The sequence below is a fragment of the Paramisgurnus dabryanus genome, chromosome 3, assembly GCF_030506205.2.
Source record: "Paramisgurnus dabryanus chromosome 3, PD_genome_1.1, whole genome shotgun sequence".
In the NCBI taxonomy this organism is placed as follows: Eukaryota; Metazoa; Chordata; class Actinopteri; order Cypriniformes; family Cobitidae; genus Paramisgurnus; species Paramisgurnus dabryanus.
In genome coordinates, this window is record NC_133339.1 from 938,410 (window position 1) to 960,772 (window position 22,363).

General features: G+C 35.9%; 1 protein-coding gene and 1 long non-coding RNA gene across 3 annotated transcripts; one reads left to right on the forward strand and one right to left on the reverse strand.

Annotated features, from left to right (window-relative positions):
* Window positions 1-666: 666 nt before the first annotated feature.
* On the reverse strand, window positions 667-1,415 carry LOC135733805 (uncharacterized). 2 transcript variants are annotated; one of them, XR_010527020.2, is made up of 4 exons: window positions 1,232-1,415; window positions 1,003-1,149; window positions 848-913; window positions 667-770 (listed from the first exon to the last, which is right to left on the reverse strand). It is a non-coding gene; the product is annotated as an uncharacterized lncRNA (long non-coding RNA). The 2 variants fall into 2 exon arrangements; XR_012336423.1 differs by having other exon boundaries at window positions 1,003-1,415.
* A 2,126-nt stretch (window positions 1,416-3,541) lies between these two features.
* On the forward strand, window positions 3,542-13,037 carry LOC135733723 (uncharacterized). Its single transcript, XM_073813727.1, has 8 exons — window positions 3,542-3,546; window positions 5,381-5,505; window positions 8,440-8,709; window positions 9,348-9,443; window positions 10,278-10,379; window positions 10,556-10,612; window positions 11,585-11,615; window positions 11,736-13,037. The coding sequence occupies exons 1-7, from the start codon at window positions 3,542-3,544 to the stop codon at window positions 11,611-11,613; spliced, it is 684 nt and encodes a 227-aa protein (XP_073669828.1). The 3' UTR covers window positions 11,614-11,615; window positions 11,736-13,037.
* Window positions 13,038-22,363: the final 9,326 nt, after the last annotated feature.

Genomic DNA, 22,363 nt, shown 5'->3' on the forward strand with positions numbered 1-22,363 from the left:
CTGAATTACGTTGATTTCCATTCATAGCTCTGACAGTTTCTATCAGTATTTGCATTCCCAATTCGTAATCAAATATATCAAGCGGGGATTCATTGCGCCTTATAATTTTATTCGCATGACTAGAACCAGAGTCCGAATTACGTTTTTGGGCCATTTTACAACAATATTCGGAAACACAGTGAAACCCCAAAATATACAAATAATCAAACAATGTAAACACAATAAAACTAAACCATAAAATATAATGAGCATAAAATATCAAAAACAAACAATATAGTTAAACCAATGAAAAAACTCTAAACCAAAATGAGTATAAAAACGGATTACGATGAAAAATAAACCAATAGGTATTAAGAACACAAGTTTAAAACAACAGTAAAACAATATATTTAAATCAATGAAAAAACTCTAAGCCAAAATGCGTATAAAATCGGATTATATAAACGATGAAAAATAAACCAAAAATATAACAAGAACACAAGTTTAAAATATCAGTAAAACAATATATTTAAAACAATGAAAAACTCTAAGCCAAAATGAGTAAAAAAACGGATTATATGAGCGATGAAAAAAATGTATTTAGACACTTACCCCTGTGATTTTAAAAAGTGACCAGCTCTGTGGACAAATCAAACTAGGTATCCAGTATCCGAAATGTTTTAAATCCAATATGTCACAAAATGTTTAAAATGTCCCAGACAAATCCAAAAAGTCTCAGATTTTTCTCTTTTTTAAAGATACGTCCAAAGCGTTGTGTTCTGTATCCTAACCTGTAAACAGATAAAAACAAGTTATTAGGACAAATATCTAAATAAAACAACTTTTTTCTTATGCAATATAAACGTACCGTGGAGATCCGCTATATATTTTGCAATAGTACACGCAACGTTCGCTTTGCCGCTGATATCCAAACCTTTAAAACAGATAACACATGTTATTAGAAAATATTAAAACAAACCAGTTTGTTTAAATCTATTGTAACAGGATTAAATAAATACACACCGGACAACACGAGCCACTCGGCGTCTCTTTGCTCCAAGATTTCCTTGTTACGCTGCTGGTGGTTCTAGTCACGGTCTGACTTTTTTGTTCATTCCACTCTTCTCCGCGATTTACCAGGAATAGTTAATACCAGTTTAGACAATTTCGCTGCAATACCAGAGATCGAATTTTTAGTTTTTTAAATAATCAGACAAAATACTGAAACGAACACAGCGAAACACATACATACCAATAGACTTGAGTATAACAGCTCTGCTCCATCCAAACTGATCACGGAGATCTCTTGTCGCTCCCCAATAAAGGTTCGGTCATAAACTTTCAAAGATTACATCACACGACCCCCACACAAACACACACTGTCATAATATCACCATCAGAAAACTTTGTGTCTGAACAGAAAATAGACTAGTTCGATAGAAAATATCGGCTTTAAGTTTAACCAGTTACATCTAATCACACACATATATATATATATATATATATATATATGATTAGTGATTGCCTTAAAATAAACTTTTAATGTTGCAAAACTGTAGATTCAACACACACACCCGCGGTGTGACACGCAGTGGTCTACAGACTCGCACGGGTCGAAAAGGGAGGGGTGATAGACAGCAAATGTCACACACGAGCCGTCATTAAACATGACACCATACGCTTGACATAAAACACACTCAGGAAAAACAATCACTCTAAATGACCCGTCATAAACCCATTAAATACTCTCTGTCTAAAGTTGACAACTTGTACAGATTTTGATTGATGGTCCCGCCCCCCTGTCAAAGGGTCATAAAAACGACCTGTCAGACAGCAACTGTCACCGGGTGGGGGAGGGGGTCATAAAAGTTTGACGAATGCTGGCCCGTTATAACTACTAATATCTGTTCACAAATCTTTAAATTACAATAATAGATGTGTTTAAACAGTATATTAATATTACAAAAATAAGGCGTACATAAAGAGACACAAGAACAATAACAAAGGCTTGATATGAAGGGTTTAGCCAACTCAGTCTACAACACAACCATGTTGGTCCCAAGTTTCAACCTGTTGAAAACAGAAGAATGGAAGAGAAAAACAATGCGTTTTATGTGCAATGACTTTCAGTGCATGGAGCATGCAGTCAGCTTCATTTATATACTGTTAAATACCTAATATATACTTAATTTATATATCTTAATTTATATATTTATGTACATACTTCTGACGTAACACAATGCTCACAATACTGCTTAGATAGCGATGGCGCGTCACACAGGGAGGACAAGATGATAAGTTGTGGTTTAAAAGAAGATATTTTTTCTTGACAATCGTATTGCTAGATAAGACCCTTATACCTCATTTTGGATCGTTTAGAGTCCTTTGAAGCTGCGTTGAAACTTCAATTATAAACTACATTTAAACTGTAAAGTGTTGGGGTCCAATACAGTCTATTAAATTGAGAAAAATCCTTGATTTTTTCTTGACTGAACAAAGTAAGACATCTACATTTTGGATTACATAGGGGTGAGTAAATTATCTTTTTTTAAAGAAAGTGGAGTAATCTTTTAACCAGGGGTTAAGAGATAACCCTGGGTATTCATAATATGATGTTTCACACTGTGTATTCCTAAACCCTGGGTCAGGAGTCTCCAACCCTGCTCCTATACACCTGTCTGTAATTATCAAGCAACCCTAAACACCATGATTAGCTGCTTCAGTTGTGTTTAATTGGGTTCATAACATTATGACCCTGCTTCGCTTCACACTGCATGCATTTGGCACCGCAATGCAGGGTTAAGACCACTAAAGCCCTGCTAACCCTGCTTTTGAGCAGGGTTTCATAACCCTGAGTTAATTTCAGGGATAACCCCGCTTCTAAATTACAAGTGTGAAACGATCCTTAACCCAGGGTTAAAAGCAGAGTTTAGAACGAAGATAACCCAGGGTTAAGCACAATGTAAAAAGCTCTGTTTAAGTTTTTTATTAACGGGATTCTAAAATATCATCTAGTTTACCCTACGGAAGTAGTGCTGGTTGCAGTGCAGGCTAGAGAAGTAGTTGCGAATGAATTACAGTTTACATTTTACAGTCCAAAAGACGTCCAAATGGCGAACTATTGCTGTGCACTTAATTGTCAAAACCGCAGTCACGGTCGTGTGAAAGTACCTGCTTTCACTAGAGGACGCTGCCAGCTAGATTTTACAGATGTGAAGGAGACAAGAAAGATTGCTCACGTGAACCCTCAACGTGGAGAGGGTGATCGGATGTTTACCCTCTAAAAACAGTATTCTTAGTAGAGTAATACCAGTAAGCATGTTACTGGCTCATGAATCTGAGATGACATTTCTTGACAAGCTTGTTACAGTTTGTTGTGCTTTAACAAATATGTGTCCCAGTGTTGTCATGAAACACTGAATAATAGTTATTTTTACACCACTATTGTAAAAGAATGAAAACATTGCACTTCATATATATCATAATAAATGATCAAAAACACTTTCAACTTGTCTTTTACTTTATTTGAGGTTAATATGGACTTTTCTCTATAACAGCCAAAATGAGGTTAACTGACAGAAAATGTATTTAAAGCATAGTTTAAAGTGAACAGTAAAAGTGTGCACTTACTGAACTAGGTTCAGTTTAGTGTTACTTCAGGGCAAATACAAGTAAACATGAACTACAGAAGTGTCGGTTTCAATCGTACATATATAATCACAAATATCAGTTAGCCTACTGTAAATAAAAAGAAAACAACAAAATGTAAAGTGTCAAGGTTTCAATAAGAAATGTAATAAATCAAAAGAACAATAAATGTAAATTACAACATGAACACTTAAAAAAACACACTGAAGTAAGTACAGTACCAATTAAAACGAAGATATAAAAACATAAGTAAAATAGAGCAAATGTAGAGCAAACTGTAAAATTACAAAATTTAAACCTCCAGTAGTAATTCAGTCAAACACAACAAGTAAACATGTACATTTTCTGTACATCATCAGTAATAAAAGACACAAAAATATTAAATATGCATGTTTGCGCTTCAGTTCCACCTTCCCATGTATCAGCTGTAGACAGAAGCTGCTGTCATCAGTACAGGCCTGCACAATTGGGCTGTCGCAGTGTTTAAATTGGCATTTGATCTCCAGACAGCGTTTACCACAACATGTGCATTCTACAAGACCATCTGGTGAAGCACCAACCTCTGGAAATGATGGATTAATAATGAATCCACACTGCTGCACTTTACAGTTTAGGTGCTCATTTGTGGTCAATGTGACATAAGCCTTCCTTGCAGTTCCCTCAATTTGAAACCCCATCTGATGGCATCTGATGTTGGTTCTTTCCTGGGATAGCACACTTTGGTTAGGGTTGATTTTGCAGGCCATAAATAATCCTCCTTCTCTGCAGAACGCAATAAATCCCTCAACAAATCACAGCACACCATTCCACGCATTGTTAACAATAATCGCGGCTCTTTGAATACATACAGAATACTAGTTTTCCCCATCTACTTTGTACGTCATGATCAACAAACAAACAAAAACAAAAAAACTATTTTGATGGCATTGACAAACCTGTGGTGATTTTCTGTGGCGGGGGGAAGAAACGTAAGCCATCAAAATGGAATAATTTTCGGTTTAAGCTAATCCCTGTCCGGGAAACCACACCTTAATGTTTATTTTTAAATCAGTGTATACCACTAGTCAACTAAATGAATATAACATGGCAAAGATGAATGCACATTTACGGAAGAGGATTAGGGCCACTGGTGAAAAATATATTTGAATTCTGACTTTAATCTCAGAATTTGAATTCTGACTTTAATCCCAGAATTTGAATTCTGACTTTAATCTCAGAGATTAAAGTCAGAATTCTGAGAATAAAGTCAGAATTCAAATTCTGAGATTAAAGTCAGAATTCTGAGATTAAAGTCAGAATTCAAATATTTTTTTCACCAGTGGCCCTAATCCTCTTCCGTACACATTTATATATTGATTCAATAGATTTATTGCATTTTCAAAAAAAACTTTTTTTAAATTAGTTTTTATAATAAGTGGATTTTTAATGGAGAATTTTTTATGTTATTATAACCTAAAGATGCTGTCTAAGTTTGTAACAGAAAATAGTGGTTTCCATTTTGTCACTTTCTTGCTTTTTCCAAATTAGTCAAAATGGATTTATTGCGGTTTTACTATCACTATTTTTCTTGATCCTGTTTGGTGTTGCTATATTTACATACAGTACAGGTGCAATTTACATACTTCATCTTTAATACAGCATAAAATTAAACAAAACATTCTGTCTCTTGTACTTTAAATAAAGAATCCTGTTGTCAAAGATTATTCTCTTAAATCAAACTTTTGTTAAAACTTAAAAGTAAATATTCCTAAAGCACGACTGTGTTGACTTCTGTAGGTAAAGTCTCTCAGTCTCCCTCAGCTGTCAGTCCACAGCAAAACATCAGTCGGACATCAGATCAGAAACAAAGTGAAGATGTTTACACTCCGCTGCAGTTTGGTCAGGCTACACTACATTATGATCACATGCATTTATAAGCATATGAACTATTTAACTTTCTTTTATATTAAATATAAACATGTTAAACAATATTATTTGTTTATTGATTATTGATTATTATTGTAATCATCTACAAACTATTGACCTGGCTGTTTCGGATCACTTTGCCATCATTTTTCTCATGCACACACACACAGGAAGTGTGAGAAAAGGATCATTGCATATCGAAACATCAAACAAGTCTCCATACAAAAATTATCAAACACTCTAACGGACCATCTTATCAGCTATCCCCAAAACTGTCCAGTGGATGACCTGGTTAATCACTATAACCTAGCCTTGTCATGTAGTCTGGACTCTGTTGCCCCCCTCATTACGGGATGTGTTTCCTTCTCCTGTCCTGCTCCCTGGTTCACTGCTGAACTTCGTCTCATGAAGGCCACAGGGCGGAGGCTGGAGAGGTACTATAAAAAAAACGGCCTCACTGTCCATCAGCTGGCCTACATTGACCATGTTAAAAGCTACAAAGATGCTCTGTTTAAGGCAAAAAACAGCTACTATTCAAGACTTATTGGCAACCAACAACATCAACCTAAACAGCTTTTTTCCACTATCAACCGCCTACTCTGCCCACTTGACACTTCTCAACCTCCTGACGTTGCTGGCTTATGCTCCAGATTCCAGGATTTCTTCCAGAGAAAGGTAGAAACCATCCACCAGCAACTTTAGCTGTCTAGCTCCTGTTACCTAACCACACTACCGCTGCTGGATACAAAGTCTCCAACTGCCTTCACACCGGAGACCTGCCTCTCCTCTTTCTCCTTGCTCAAAACAGCTCAAGTTTGTGACCTAGTATCAAAGGCAAAGTCTACCAGCAAACAGGATCCTATTCCAGCTGCCTTGGTTAAGGCATGTCTTCCAACTCTGGGTCCCACCCTGGTCAACATCATCAACACCTCCCTGTCTTCTGGGGTGGTCCCCACCAGCTTCAAAACTGCTGCGGTGATCCCAACACTTAAAAAACCTGGCCTAAACCAAGATGATCCAAACCACTACTGCCCAATCTCCAACCTACCTTTCCTGTCTAAGTTACTGGAAAGGGCTGTGGCTTCCCAACTTGACCATCATATGCTACAGCACAACCTCTATGAGCCATTTCAATCTGGTTTCAGGATACAGCATAGCACTGAAACTGCTCTAGTCAAAATCACAAATGACCTTCTCATGGCAGCTGACTCTGGGCTTGTCAGCATTTTAATACTTCTGGACCTATCTGCTGCCTTTGATACAGTCTCTTATTCCATTCTTCTTACTCGCCTCTCTGAACTCATTGGCCTTACTGGTACTGCGTATTGCTGGTTTGAATCCTATCTCACCAACAGGCAAAAATACACCACCCTAAAAGGCATTTGCTCTGATCTAGTGCCAGTCTTACACGGTGTGCCACAGGGATCGGTGCCTGGCCCATTATTATTCAACATCTACATGTTACCTCTAGGGATGATCATCCGGAAACATGGATTACATTTTCACTGCTACGCTGATGATACCGAGCTCTACATCAGTAATAAGCCTTCCACTTCTCTCCCACCCTTGCCACTTATCAATTGCTTGAAGGATATAAAGCACTGGCTTGTCAATAACCTTCTCATACTCAATAAAGACAAAACATAACTCATGGTGTTTGCTCCCTCGTCACTTCTTAAAAAAGTTGATGACTTCACACTGGATGTGGATGGCTGCTCAATCTCAGCATCTTTGCAAGTACGCAACCTGGGCGTCATTATGGACTCTTCTCTCTCTTTTCAGCAACACTTCAAAAACATTACCAAAATAGCCTTTTACCATCTAAGGAACATCTCTAGACTCCAGCAGTATCTCTCCAACTCTGTCGCTGAGACCCTCATTGATTCTTTCATCACCTCACGACTTGATTATTGTAATGGCATCCTTTTAGGTCTGCCTAGTAAGGCTACTGACAGACTCCAGTATGTACAGAACTCTGCAGCTAGGATGCTTACACACACAAAACTTGGATTTCATATTACTCCAATGCTGAAGAAGCTTCACTGGTTGCCAGTTAAGTCCCAGATCATTTATAAAATCCTTCTTCTGACGTACAAATCTCTCTATGGACTTGCACCTCAGTCTAAGGACGTTTGGAGATAGAGCTTTCTGTGTGGGTGCTCCATCACTCTGGAACAAGCTTCCTCATGCCATTCGCTCTGCCTCCTCTCTAACAACCTTCAAAAAGCAGCTAAAAACACATCTCTTCACTGAGGCCTATGGCCTGTAGCGCCCCCCCCCCCTCCCCTTTTTCCCCTCCCCATGTTTTGTTAAGTGTCCTTGGGTTTTTGAAAGGTGCTATATAAATTAAAGTTAATATTATTATTATTATTATTACTATAAATACTTTCTTCATAAGATATTAAGCTTTTATAGATGATCTGTTGAAACTTTTCATTATTGTATTCCTTCACTACAGTACATGCTGATATTTATGACTCTATTGGTGCAACAGATGAATAAGATGAAGGAAATAAAAGATGAATATAACATGGCAAAGATGAATGCACATTTATATATTGATTCAATAGATTTATAGCATTTGGCAATTGCAATTTTAAATTAGTTTTTATAATAAATTGATTTTTAATGGATAATTTTTTGATGCTATTATAACCTAAAGATGCTATGTGAGAGTTTGTAACTGAACATAGTGGTTTTCATCTTGTCACTTTCTTGGTAAAGATCACATTTTTACCCAAATTAGTCAAAATGGATTTATTGCGTTTTGGAACCAAATTCTTTATTTCCTAAAACACTGAACAAGTGATAATTGCAATTACAGAGGTTAAAACCTGTAATGTGATGCAACATACATGTTTTACAATCAAGTAGACATTTATGTGTGAATTGTTTGTCATTGTATAGAAAGACCAACACCTCAAGTGTTTGTTTGGCCTGGTGATCATGTATACAGAGGAGAAACTGTCAATCTCATATGTGTCATCAATAGAGGAGGAGTCTGCGGCGGGCAGTACAGCTGGTATAAAGATGATTCAATCATCCAGCATTATGAACAGATTTACATAATCAGATCTTTTAATGAGTCTCACGCAGGTAAATACACCTGTAGAGGAAATGAGACCAATGGATTACAATACTCAGACATCAGAAATGCAGTTACACTGAGAGTATCAGGTGAGTCCATCTGTTTTCATCCTGATACATAATATAAAGTCATATTCAACTCACAATGCCTAATTAGATTTTATAGGTTTTAACTTGTAGTTTACAAGGTCATAGAGAGACCAGGTCACAAACACATTGACACATATAAAAATGCAGATATTTTAAGACAAATAATGTGGAATTGTTTTGAATATTTCTAATCTGTTTATTAACTTTTCCAGTACAAAAAGAAATCCATTGTTGTGTTAAATTATAAAAGATAAATTACAGGCCAGAATGAGAGACAAAATATCAGTGTGTCAGTTTTGTTCATGGTGTGCAGGTTACTGAAAGAAATGATTTTCATATTTATATATCTGTTAAATGTTTATGCCATAAATAATGTCAATGTTTATGTCTTAAATGACTGATATAATTATACAATAAGATGAGACACATTGTGCTACAGTATATTGTAAATTTAGTCATTTCTGCATGTGGTGTTGTTAGACACTTTAAGAGCAGAGTGCCACCACCTTTATTCAGTATGAATATATTTATATGTGACAATATAGCACAGCAATGTTGAGTATAATAGATAATATATTGCATTAGTCCAGTCTGCAAATGTTCTGGTTGTGTAAGAATCTCTGCTTCTTCATTTTCAGGATCTTCTGGTCTGATAGTTGGAGTGGTTGTCGGACTGAGCGTCTTGTTTTTAATCATTTTCTTGGTTTTGCTGTGGTGGTACAAAAACAAAAAAGGTTTGAATCTTCTGCCCTCACAGAAATCTATGATACATCAATGACACATTCGCACAGCATGTCCAAACATTGAAGGTGAAGTGTGTAATGTTTGTAATGTATCCTATCATAGTTTAATGTACTTTTGTGTAAACACATTGTGGTGTTTTTGTAACCAGTTCAACCTGAACCACCTTTAAATGAGATTAAGTCAGGCGCTCTAAGAAGCACTTCCTGTTTTTGTTTTTTCACCACTATACGAACATTACAACAAAATACAACCAAACAGAACATTTAGAAAAAAATCAAATTGTTAAATGTGCACCTTTATGATTTAAATATGTGAAATTAAAAACAAACAAACAAACAAAAAATAATAAACAGGAACAGGAAGTGCTTCTAAACCAGTATTGTGTACGAAACCATGAAATAATCTATAAAATAAATTGCTGTTTTTAATAATAATAATAATAATTAGTTCCCTTTATATTTAAATTTTCTGCAGCACTCAAAGCACTTTACAGAAATGGAGGTTCTTCTTAACCACCACCAATGTGCAGCATTCACTGTTTGTAAAGTCAATGGCAGTGTCATGTTAAAGTGTTTTGGAAGACCTGTTTAAAACAATCACAGTTTTTCTTTATCCTGCTTGGTGTTGCTATATTTACATACAGGCGCAATTTACATACTTCACCTTTAATACAATATATTAAGCAAAAAGTTCTGTACTGTAAATAAAGAATCCTGTTGTCAAAGATGATGCTCTTAAGTCAAACGTCAATTTAATGTTTTATCTTTTTTTAGTCAAACTTTAAAGTAAATATTCCTAAAGCACGACTGTGTTGACTTCTGTAGGTAAAGTCTCTCGGTCTGCCTCACCTGTCAGTCCACAGCAGAACATCAGTCCGACATCAGATCAGAAACAAAGTGAAGATGTTTACACTCCACTGCAGTTTGGTCAGTCTACATTCATTATGATCACATGCATTTATAGGCATATGAACTATTTAACTTTATTTTACATTAAATATAAACATGTTAAACAATATTTCTATGAAGTCTTTCTTTATAAGATATTAAGCTTTTATAGATGATCTATTGAAACTTTTTATTATTGTATTCCTTCACTACAGTACATGCTGATATTTATGACTCTATTGGTGCAACAGATAATAAAGACAAAAACTCAGGTAACAAAGTGATGTCATTTAATAATGTTTAACTTATGAAAGTACATGGTTTCTTAAGGGTTAAATGATTTTCATTCAGCAGTATCACTAAATTATGTACCTATAGTCACGTAAATTTGTGACTCTTAAGCGTGACACTGACACGGTTTTCTGCCTTTTTGCGTGAACATGTCACCCATTTCTGTTTACGTGTCACTGTCACGTATTTGTTACTCAACTGTTTTGTCATATTTTCAAACCATTGATGCTTTGGTTAGGGTTAGATTTGGTGTTTGCGTTAGGATGTCACTTTAAGTATTGGTTTATACCTTTCTTCATGACTTATTTTTTATATTTTATGATTTTTAAAACCATTGTCGCCTGGCATTATAGAGTTGGGTTTGGGTAAGGATGTCATTTTATGTGAATCTAACCCTAAACCGAAGCGACAATGGTAAGATAATAGGTCACATTTTTAATGTTTAGCTGTTGTGCAGGTTACTGAAAGAAATGATTTTCATATTTGTATATCTGTTAAATGTTCATGCCCTGTTTGTTATTTCCAAAAATTAAGCATTTTATCCCTTAAAATGGATAAAATGGTTTAAAAATAATGATTTTTTAAACCATTGTCGCCTGGCGTTAGGGTTAGAGTTCGGTTTGGGTAAGGATGTAATTTTATGTGAATCCAACCCTAAACCGAAGCGACAATGGCAAGATAATAGGACAAAACAGTTGAGTAACAAATACGTGACAGTGACACGTAAACAGAAGTGCGTGACATGTTCACGCAAAAAGGCGGAAAACCGTGTCAGTGTCACACTTAAGACTCACAAATTTACATGACTATAGGTACATAATTTCGTGATATTCGGTTGGAGTGCCGGCCTGAGTAATGCCTATTCACATTACAGGTTCAGTTTAGTAACAATAAGAAGAGTAAAACTAAATACTGAGGGGAGAAAACTCTTAATCATTTCTTTTTTATTGTAGACAATGTAAGTGAATCAGAGAGGAGATAAAGGTGAGATCAACTAAAATAATAACTAAAATTGAAAACAGCATCTGTGAGCATTATTCTAAGTATAAAATGAACTATTGAATGATTTAAACTCATTTTAGTTATTTGCATTAACTTTTTCAGATTGCTTCTGGATCTGTTTATTTGACTTAAAACACGAGAAAGAGGAGAAAAAGACGGCAATACATTAACTAATGTTTAATATTATTAATACAAACCTTCATGTGCTTCAGAGTCAAATCTTGCAAATCTTTGATTCTCTAATAGCAAACGATTTTGTGTCATTATCAGCAGTGTAATGATTTCGGACAGACTGTAAAGTTAATGGAAATATGAGAGTTATGAGAGAGTTATCTTTTTTATAAACTTTTTATATGTTGACTTGATGTTTAATTGTTTAACAGGTGATATTCATATGATAGCTAGTTAGTTACAGTCATAACATTTGTTCTCAGCTACTGAAGTGTCTTGTGATAATTTTGGCCTTTGCCAGTTACAATCACCTGGAGAGTAAAGAAAACAGGATTGATTATTACCATTATGTCTTGATCTGAGAAGTTTAAAGATAACATGACTGTAAATATGTTGAAAGGATACTCCAGTCAAATATCAAAATTATCCCATGATTTATTCACCATCAAGCAATCCAAGACAAATATATCCATCATCTTTTTCTCTTTTCAAAGACTGAACTCTTTTGGCTCGGCTGCCTTAGAAGAGTCGACTCCTAAATGGTTTTTCATTAAGTATCACTCAGAGCTTCTATATTAGCCCAATTTACCAGTTGTGAATGTTTTGTCTGTTGGTAGGCAATTTTTAATTCAGTGTTTTCATAAAAGCCTCATTTTTATGCATTTCTTTGTTACAAAAATACACCAATTCATGTTCCGTTTACATTTTTTCAAAATGATAGTTGATTAGCTGTAATCACAAGCTACCTTTTTACAAAAATTCATCACTTTCATATGTAACTAGAACCGACAATCGGTCCGGCATGCAGGTTTACCACACTGCTTTCACACACAAGCTGGCCTCCATTACAAACTCAAACGGCATCGCAATACTGTCATGGAAAAGCGAAAGCAGCATTATGGGATTAAATACCTTTGTTTAAACGGTGGTCTAAAAATCTGAAATATTCTAATTATTGCTAATACTGAAGTCTAGCCAGTTCCTGTTCCCGTCTGTGGTTTTCCCTGTTGTTTCCTTGTCTTTGTTTTTTGAGGGCTTACCAGTGTTTTTGACCTCCGCATGTTTTTCGGACTTATGATTGTGTATTACTCTTTTATAAAGTTTGCATTTGGATCCCCATTCTTTTTGTCCTTGTGTAGACTGTGATGAGGTCAAATGAGGTGGGTCAAAAAGATCTTTTATTTATTTATCTTTTAATTTGAATGTATTACTACAGTTTTTAAAAATAGAAGACATGCATTCTTTAATAAATGTAATTCAATAAATGCATTTTATTGATTGTCTTTGTCTTTTTGAAAAATATTGGTTTACATCTTTATCCTTTTCAAGTAATTGATTTAAAAAATATGACGTAATATTTAATTAACAGGGGTCATAGCGTGAAAATCTGACTTTTTCCATGTTTAAGTGCTGTAATTGGGTCCCCAGTGCAGTTGCCATACCCTATAGCATTCAGACAAAACACCAGAAATAAACAGGCTATAAAGATGCTCATTAAAGATCATTTTAAATATTTTTAGTTGAACATATCCGATCTTTGGTACATCAGTAATAGGGATAATTTACACATGTGTTCAACTTCATTTCACTTAAATATTGTATGCTTTACCTTTATTTTTGCGGTAACACTTTACAATAAGGTTCATTTTAATTAACATTAGTTATTTAATGTTAGGTATTACCTAACATTAACAAACCACGAGCAATACATTTGTTACAATATTTATTAATCTTTGTTAATGTTAGTTAATAGAATTAAAGCTTTTAATTGTTTTGTTTATATTATTAAGTTACATAATAATATATGACCATATTTTTGACATGACTTTAACTCTCCCATTCATTAAACTTGTACGTATACAAGTATAGGTTTTGTCTTTATTTCACTTGAAGCTAGTATTGCATCTCTCAGTTGATGTTTTGAATTATAGTGCTGTCCATCTCACAGATCTTTCATATAATGATGCTCCACAGGCTCTTAATAGGACTAAGGTCAGAGGATGATGGTGGTCACACATTGATTTCTTTCTTATTTTATGCCCATATGAATTAAAATAGTCAGTGATGCTTTTTGCAGCATGGATGGTGTATTATTCTCCATGAAAGTAAATTTATTTCAGAAAACATAATTCATTTTATATCCCATAGTAAAAAAACATCTTTTAGGTACTCTACATATCTTCTAGATGTCCTTTTGACCCCCTCAGGGACCCTAAAGGGACCCACCATCCTACTTCCCAATATTCCAGTCCAAATCATTACTCTGTCGCCTTTTCCTAATGTTACAGTCTTGTTTGAACATAGTGGCTATTAACCAACAATCCAGAATATACTATTCAGTTATGGCATGTCAATGAATAAAACTGTTTGAAAATAGTCTTTATGTATTGTGAGCTCACGGCACATGTTTCATTTTTGAAAGTTTGGTTTGTGGAATGGGTAGAATATGGAGTGAAAACTGTATCAAAACCTCCCACAATTCCACACAAAAGAACACACATGTGCACCGTAGTTAAAAAATGCACACAATAAGGCCAGATGTACAACACAGTAATTTACGAATGTGTGCGGGAGATCCACACACACGCACAATAATTAATGAATGCACACAAAGAATTCACACACTGAAATCCACAAATGCACACAAAGATTTCACACATTGAAATTCACAAACACAGGAGATTAATGCGCAATATATCATCTTCCTCAAGAGGGCGCATACAGGCCTTATACAGTTTATCTTTTAAACAGATGCATTACAATAAAGTATAAGTGACATTATTGTCAAGTATGATAACCCATATTTGGAATGTGAGTATAATACTGTAAAAAGCATATTTTATATATGTTTACATGTTAGACATATATATTATATACTGCATGTTTGTTTCTGTTGTGTATTTTCTATGTTCTTTGCATGCTGTATTGTACACTGGGTTTCCAAAGGTCAGCTTGCAATCTACAGTAAGTTAACATTTAAAAATTAAAACGAATCCTTCTTGAGTCTCCAACTCAGTTATTCACAAAAATGTTGTGTAGTGCTTTCTCTGTTTCACCAGGTAGCGTTCATTAGAGCAAACAGGTGTATTGCATGAAATCTAAAGACTTTTTAACCAAACGAATAGGATGGATGACATAGGCTACCCATGTTATAACACAAATAAGTAAAAGATCTTTGGATTTTTCTCTTATATTAAATAAATGCTTAGTTTGTGGTTCATTATTGTTTTTAATATAAACACAACAACAATAGAAGAAAGAAAAGAAACATTAATTCTACAAATTAAAATAATTTTTATTCATATATTTCTTCTGAGCTGCAGCGCATTATGAAAATTATTGTTTTTTTGTGGTAAAAGTGTAGTTACCATGTTTTTTGGTGTATTGAGTACTATTAGCCAAACCATGGTTTTACTACACTAACCATGGGTTTACTATGATTTTTAAATATAATGGTTGTCAAAACCATTGTTATGTTGTGGATACCATGGTTTTACTACATTAATCAGTAATGCCATCAATAATGCCAGTGTTCTGTTCACAGGCACTTTATGTAAAATATAAATACAAGATAAATGAGGATGCTTGTTATAACTAAAACACAGCTGGGATGCTTCTGAAATGGCAGGCATGGCAGGTATGAACACAGCATTGTCTACTAAAGTTACCACGATCAGCTCCGGTGGCCGTGTAGGCCATATGCACTGCAGATGTGTGTGGGGTGAACTGCAGCGTGCAGGATTATATGTAAATTTTATTAATAGGATAAACCCCTTGAGATGTAGCATACATAGATATGCAATCTTACAAACCATAACAAAATAACAATTAACATTACATACAACAATCACACATACAATAACAACTACAAAAATAAAAATGTCAAATTATACCCCACTGTTTTAAATAAAATAGTCAATAGATAATCAAAATAACATCTATTCAGATCAAATTTCAGGACAATAAGTAATCCACAAACAAAATACTAAATAATAATAACAATAATGACAATAGAGACAGTTTCAATGGAAACATGTGTAGCTCATCTTGAAATGAGATGCTAAAGATCGTTTGAACAGCCAAAAAGATGTAATGGATCTAATGTCTGCAGGCAAATTATTCCAATCAACTGGTGCTTTAATCGTAAATGCTCTTTTGCCAATTGTTTTTTTTAGCACGAGGAACACGAAAGAAAATCTGATCGTAATTCCTAAATTGATAATCTTTGACATGATAATGGCTGAGGCAAAATCACAAGATAACTTTTTGATATACAAAGACTATTTATTAGTTTAATGTCAGTGCTTTTCTTTGTTTTAAAGTAAGAGGAAAATCCAAATATCTTTTATTTCTTTTTATTTATATATTATTTATGTTATAACACATAGCTTTAAAATAAGTATGCCGAGCGCTGATGAGGGGGCGATCACTTGAATGCATATAATTCTCCCAGATAGAAAATACATATAGCTTTGGTACGTTCCTTAAGTTTTAATGCGTTATAAACTAACATCTCGGTAATACAACCACAAAAATTGCAGCTATACTGAGCAAGGTACAGAGCTCTGAACAATCTTACTATATACAAAAAAAACCTGCATACATATCACTGCTCATTTGGGGCTCAGACCCAGAAGTAGTGGCAGTTGCTGTAACTTAGTTTATTTCTTTTTAATCCATTTTTGAATGTCCATAATGAAATTTGTTAATGCAAAATACAACCTTGAAATTATGGAATGTCTGTAGGCTTCGTGTTTGCTTTCTGTAGTGAAGAAATTTTATGTAATGTTATTAGAGTTGGGGAACCCGCTTTGTCAAGCGACCAATCAATATTCGACCTTGCCTCCAGTGGCGGAGCCAGAGGGGTGTCCAGGGTGGCACTGGACACCCTTGACATGGCACTGGCCACCCCGTGTGCCACCCCAAATTTAATGCGCTACTTTCACTTAATCGCTATGTTTATTTTCGACGTGTGACAGCGCAGCACATTGTTAAAAACATTCTGAATATTAACCTTCCCTGCCGCGGCGCAAACTCTTTATTTTTCAATCACTGCGCAAAGAGACTTGGATTACTCTGCTGATTTTGGACATACAGATATGATTTATACATAATTTAAAACGTTAAAGTGTCATTTTTTTGTGTGTCTATAAAAACTGAATGTTGTGCTTTTCACAAAATTAAGAAAATAATGCGCGTTCTTATCTGTCCATCAGTGATGTCTTTTCAAAACGCGTCAGAAAAATAACTGTAACTTAACGAATACTTTTCATACATCAGAAGATAAATGTCATGTCTACATAATGCTTGGATTCTCTTTAAAATGATGTAAGTGACGTCATACATTGCTAATACTACATGATTTCACCGTATATGCTGGAAGTGTGGTAATTTTCTTGTGGACTGAATAAAGTCTAAGATTGCCAATTCTTTTTACAACAAAACCCAGCACCATGTTTCATTCTTGACGTGATCTTTACTGCATATGATTAATTCGACTGGATTGCCACATTGAACTTGAAAGCGCGTTGCGCATATCCGATAGTGCGCGTGCACAGCCAGAGTTTAGCTTAAACGACTTCATGTTCGCGTCTTTTTGCTTAAACGGACAAATGCTCATATGTCAAAATAGCTGTCTTGGTGATTTTCATACTAAACATTTGGTTATGTACGTCTTAAACGAATAAACATTTTATTGCATTCGGTCCTAGCCTAACCTGTTGAAGTCTCTCTGTCATTAAAGTTAATTAAATATCAAAAGAAAAAAGAAAACTTTTGCATCTTCTGTATCTTCGTAAATAAAGATTAATCCAAACATCCTTTGTGTTGAGCTCTGCTATTTGAAATAAGTTTAAGGTTTATCATGGAGTTTAGATTTCCTGATCTTTTGCTTCATTAAAGGGATAGTTCACAAAATGAAAATTCTGTCATCATTTTTACATCCTTATGTTGTTCTAAACCTGTACGAATTTCTTTTTTCTGATGAACACAAAAGAAGATATTTTGATAAATGATGGTATACACACAGCTATAACCATTGACTTCAATAGTAGGAATAAAAACAGCATGATGGAATTCAATGGATATACCATTCATTGTGTGCTTACCATAATTTATCAAAATATCTTCTTTTGTGTTTATTAAAATAAAATACAGGTTTAGAACAACATAAGAGTGAGTAAATGATGACAGAATTTTCATTTTTGGGTGAATCCTTTTTCCAGACAGTAAATCAGATGTAAGAAATACAGTAGAAAGATTTAAAATTCAACCTTATTATGTTTACATCTAATGCAATCAAAATAATCATTTATGCTTTCTTGATATATGGTTACACGTCATTTTCTTTAATGGACTATGGACCCCCTAAAGTAGCTTTGGCCACCCCCTGGCCTCCCCATTAAAAAAATTCTAGTTCCGCCACTGCTTGCCTCACAGACCATATTGCTATTTTAGCTTATCATTTACCCCAGAAAGACAAAACACATTTTTAAATAGCACAGTTTATCCTTAAAATCCCATTCAACAATGATGATCTGAGGGGGCCGGATAGTGCACCCCCGTGGTGCCGGCCCTGTATACACGCAATGCACCTGTGTGCTCTAATGAGCATTGGCGAAACACAGAAAGTGAGATTCCAAATCAAAATATAAACTCCATTTTGGTTTTCGCACATTAAAAATAAAACAAAAACACTACACAACATTTTGTCAATAACATATAATTTTATTATTCATCTTTATTCCAAGAAAGGATAAGGTCTGACTTTAAAAATCAAAAACGCTACAAATGCTTAACATCATTGACAAATATCTATTCTTGTTATCAGATAATACCGGTGTTGGCACACTCCTATTCTTAATGTTGGCAACAGGTTTAGGTTATAGGTTTTACTGTTGAGAGCACATTATAAGGCTTAGCAAACGATGTACAATACAGCATGAAAAGAACATAGAAAATACACAATAGAGACAAACATAAAGTATATCAGTGGTTCTCTACTCCAGTCCTCAGGTCCCACTGCTGCATATTGTGCGTGTCTCCCTTATTTAACACACCTGATTCAGATCATCAGCTCGTTAGGATAGATTCCATGAACTGAACTGAGTGTGTCAGATATGAGAGACATCCAAAATGTGCAGAGCAGTGGGTCCCGAGGACTGGAGTTGAGAACCACTGCAGTATATAATATGTATGTTTAATATATAAACATTGTATATAAATATGTTTGTACAGTATTATACTCACATTCCAAATATGGGTTATCATACTTGACAATAATGTCACTTATACTTTATTGTAATGCAACTGTTTAAAAGAAAAACTATATATGGCCTGTACGCACCCTCTTGACAATATATTGTGCGTTAATCTCCTGTGATTTTCAGTGTGTGAATTTTTTGTGTGCATTTCTGGATTTCACTGTGAATCTCCTCTGTGCATTCATGAATTCTCGTGCATGCATCTGAATTTATTGTGTGCATTTGTGATCTAGTGCACATGTGTGTACTTTTTTATGTGCATTTGTGGGAGGTTTTATTACTGTTTTCACCCCATATATTTGACTTCCACACACAAGGGGTCGCTGTGGTTCCTCTGTGTTCTTCATTGATTCACTGAGTCCTTCGTTAATCTGATGAAACTGTTGCTAGTCAACACATTTATTTCCCTTTAAGGTAAGATGTTTGCTTTCCTCATTCATTTATTTCTCTGTATCAGCTGTAGATGAAAGTAAAGTGCTGGTCATGATCTCTTATTCTGCTGTTTGTTTTTGTCTGGTGTGTGTGAGTTTAATAAAAAAGAAGCGCTATAAGGGTTCAACACAGTCTGAATATAAACAACACAAAGTCATCAATTATATTATTTTACATTTATAGAGGATGATGATGAAATCCAGATGCTAATTCATCTCTCAGTTTCTCCTCACAACACTCAGTTTGATCATCATTTGTTTCTTTTAAATGATACCTGAAAACGTTTGTGTAGAAATGACTTTTAGTGAGCTGCTATGTGTTTTCTAAGCTGTTGTAAGATGGTTGCTATGGTATTGTGGGTGTGGTTTTCTCGTCTTTATGGTTCTTGTTACTCTGTGAGATGTGTTTGTTTCACTGTCAGGATTATAAGTCAGATCATTTAGTAAAGTAACAGCTTATAGCTAAACAGACCCCAGGATTTCAGCTGTCAATCATCAAGCACCACTCATTTAAAATCAAATCTACACTCCTAGAAAGGACTTATACATCTGTGTGCGTTAAGCTTTTAACACATTATGTGCCATTTTAACACATTATGTGTCATTTTGTGTTGAAGTTGTGTTAAAATATAACACAAGTTGTGTTAAAAGTAACACAAATGTGTTGTTTCAATAATAACACAGAGATGGGTGGATTCTGGGACAACGAGTTTAGTGTGTTGTCCCAGAATCAACACTAATGTCACAGGTCGGGGCAGACTACCACTACTCTAGCCCCTGCCTCCAGTACCACCTCGAGGAGACCCCAGAGTTCCCAAAAAGCAGACAGACAACGAAGTTAAAAGGGAACAAATTGAATTTTATTAATTTAGTTAAAACTAAGCACTCTAAAACTAATCTTCCTGGGTTGGCAACGGTAAGTATACAGGGGGGAAGGGGCTTACTTTTACAGGTCTTCCAACGTAAGCAAACAGCAGTAGACACAAAGGGCCTTCTTATAGAAACAACACGGTATATCCAGACAGGGCGTTCTTCCTACGCACACAGCAATGGAAGCAGAAGAGGCTTTTCTATGCAAGCAGCAATGGAAAAGTATGCAGAGAGGTTTTCCAATGTAAGCAAACAGCAGTAGACACAAAGGGCTTCCTTATATAAGACACAGCGGTGAGCAGGTAGATGTGTGCCCCATCTAGATAGATTGTGTGATAGCTATTTCACAGATCATTAGTGGGAAACTTCAGCTCTACAACTCTACAAGTGGACGGTACTCACGGTCACAGGCACGGGCATCAGCGGGACAGGTGCTCCACACACTCCAATGATAGTCAAACCAATCCACAGCAATGCACACGTGTAGTTATCCACAACACACAAACTAAAATCTAAGTAATCACAACAACGTAGGGCTTTTACTCCGCCGCCTGGACCAAGAGTCGTCTCCTGGAGTCGAAGTGTCTGATAGTAGTAATGAGATGGAAACCACATAGACAGCGATTCACTTCCACATGCAAATCTGCTCGCCAGCCACGCTAGTTCCTCTCCTCTGACACAGCCGAGACAAGATGAAGCTCCGATATAATAGGCCAATGATCCTGTGGGCCTCTCGCTTTCACATCACCAGGGAAAACACAACAGAAGGGGGTATTCTTCACAGAGGATCAAGAAAACAGAACACCATAATCTCACAGAAGCTGATCATCAATCATGTAAACCCAGCAAAGCAGCGTAGCTGAAGAGCATATGACTTTTCACATTCGAGGGGGCATCTGTTCACATCCGTTTTCCTTTTCCTCCTAGATCCAGCATTTATTCCTCTCCTACCAAATGAATGGTCTGGTCTTTTTACCCAGCTGGTACTCACTCTTCTCGTGTCCACGCGCTAGACTGCTGCTTCTTCCTCCAATCGGAAAGGGCATGAGAACCTCACAGCACCAACAAAAACATCATCCCTATTCCTACTTTCAACATCACTTTTATAGCCCATTTCATATAAACCGCCTCCACAAATGTAGTTCCGCTTTCATTTTCCTTTGCTTTCGTTTTCGTTCTTTCGTCACCCCGTGACATCCTCCCCCACCAATCAGTTCTTGTCCCTAGAACGCGGTTCCAGGACCCAACTGCAATACCTCTCTGGGGGGCGTCCTCGGTTGTCCTGCTGGGACTGTCTTGGTGGTGACACTGGATCTACTCTTCTAGGCTCGTGGTCTGGGCCCCTTGGGACCACTGCCCATCCCACCACAGGTGGTCCAGAGGCTACCGGGGTCACAGGAACTTCCGCCGTCTGTCTTGGAAAGTTCGGGCAAGGGCAGAGCAGGTTCTGGTGCAACACCTGTTCGGGGCCGGCCGACCCTGTGACACTAATGTGTTGTTTTTAACACATTCGTTCTAAGAGTGTATGTTCAATATGTTCATCAGGGTTAAATTAAATGTACTGTGTCTTGCCCCAGTTGCCCTTGCTAATACCTAAAGATAAAAACATTAAGTAGGGGTGTCACAATGATTAAATAATCATCTCATCGTGATTTCAGATCACCGCAATAATTGCACATCTCTCTAAAAAACATAAGGGGGAGCTGCAGCGCCTGTATAAACTAGACAGATAGCTAGTGTCAGCTAGCGCTACCAAACTGACAGTGTAACACAATAAATTGCAAAGCCATTCAATACAGTGGAAAAAACAGCGTTTAAAGAAATGCTGCAAAAGTTTGATTAAGCATTATGAACTGCCAGGTCAAACAAACATTTCCAAAACAGCAGTTCCAAATTTAGGGAAGTGAAGGAAGCTATTCTTAAGGGTCTGTAAGAAATTGATTTTTTGCAGCCACTACAGACATGTGGTCCAGTACTAATATATCCTTAGGATTAT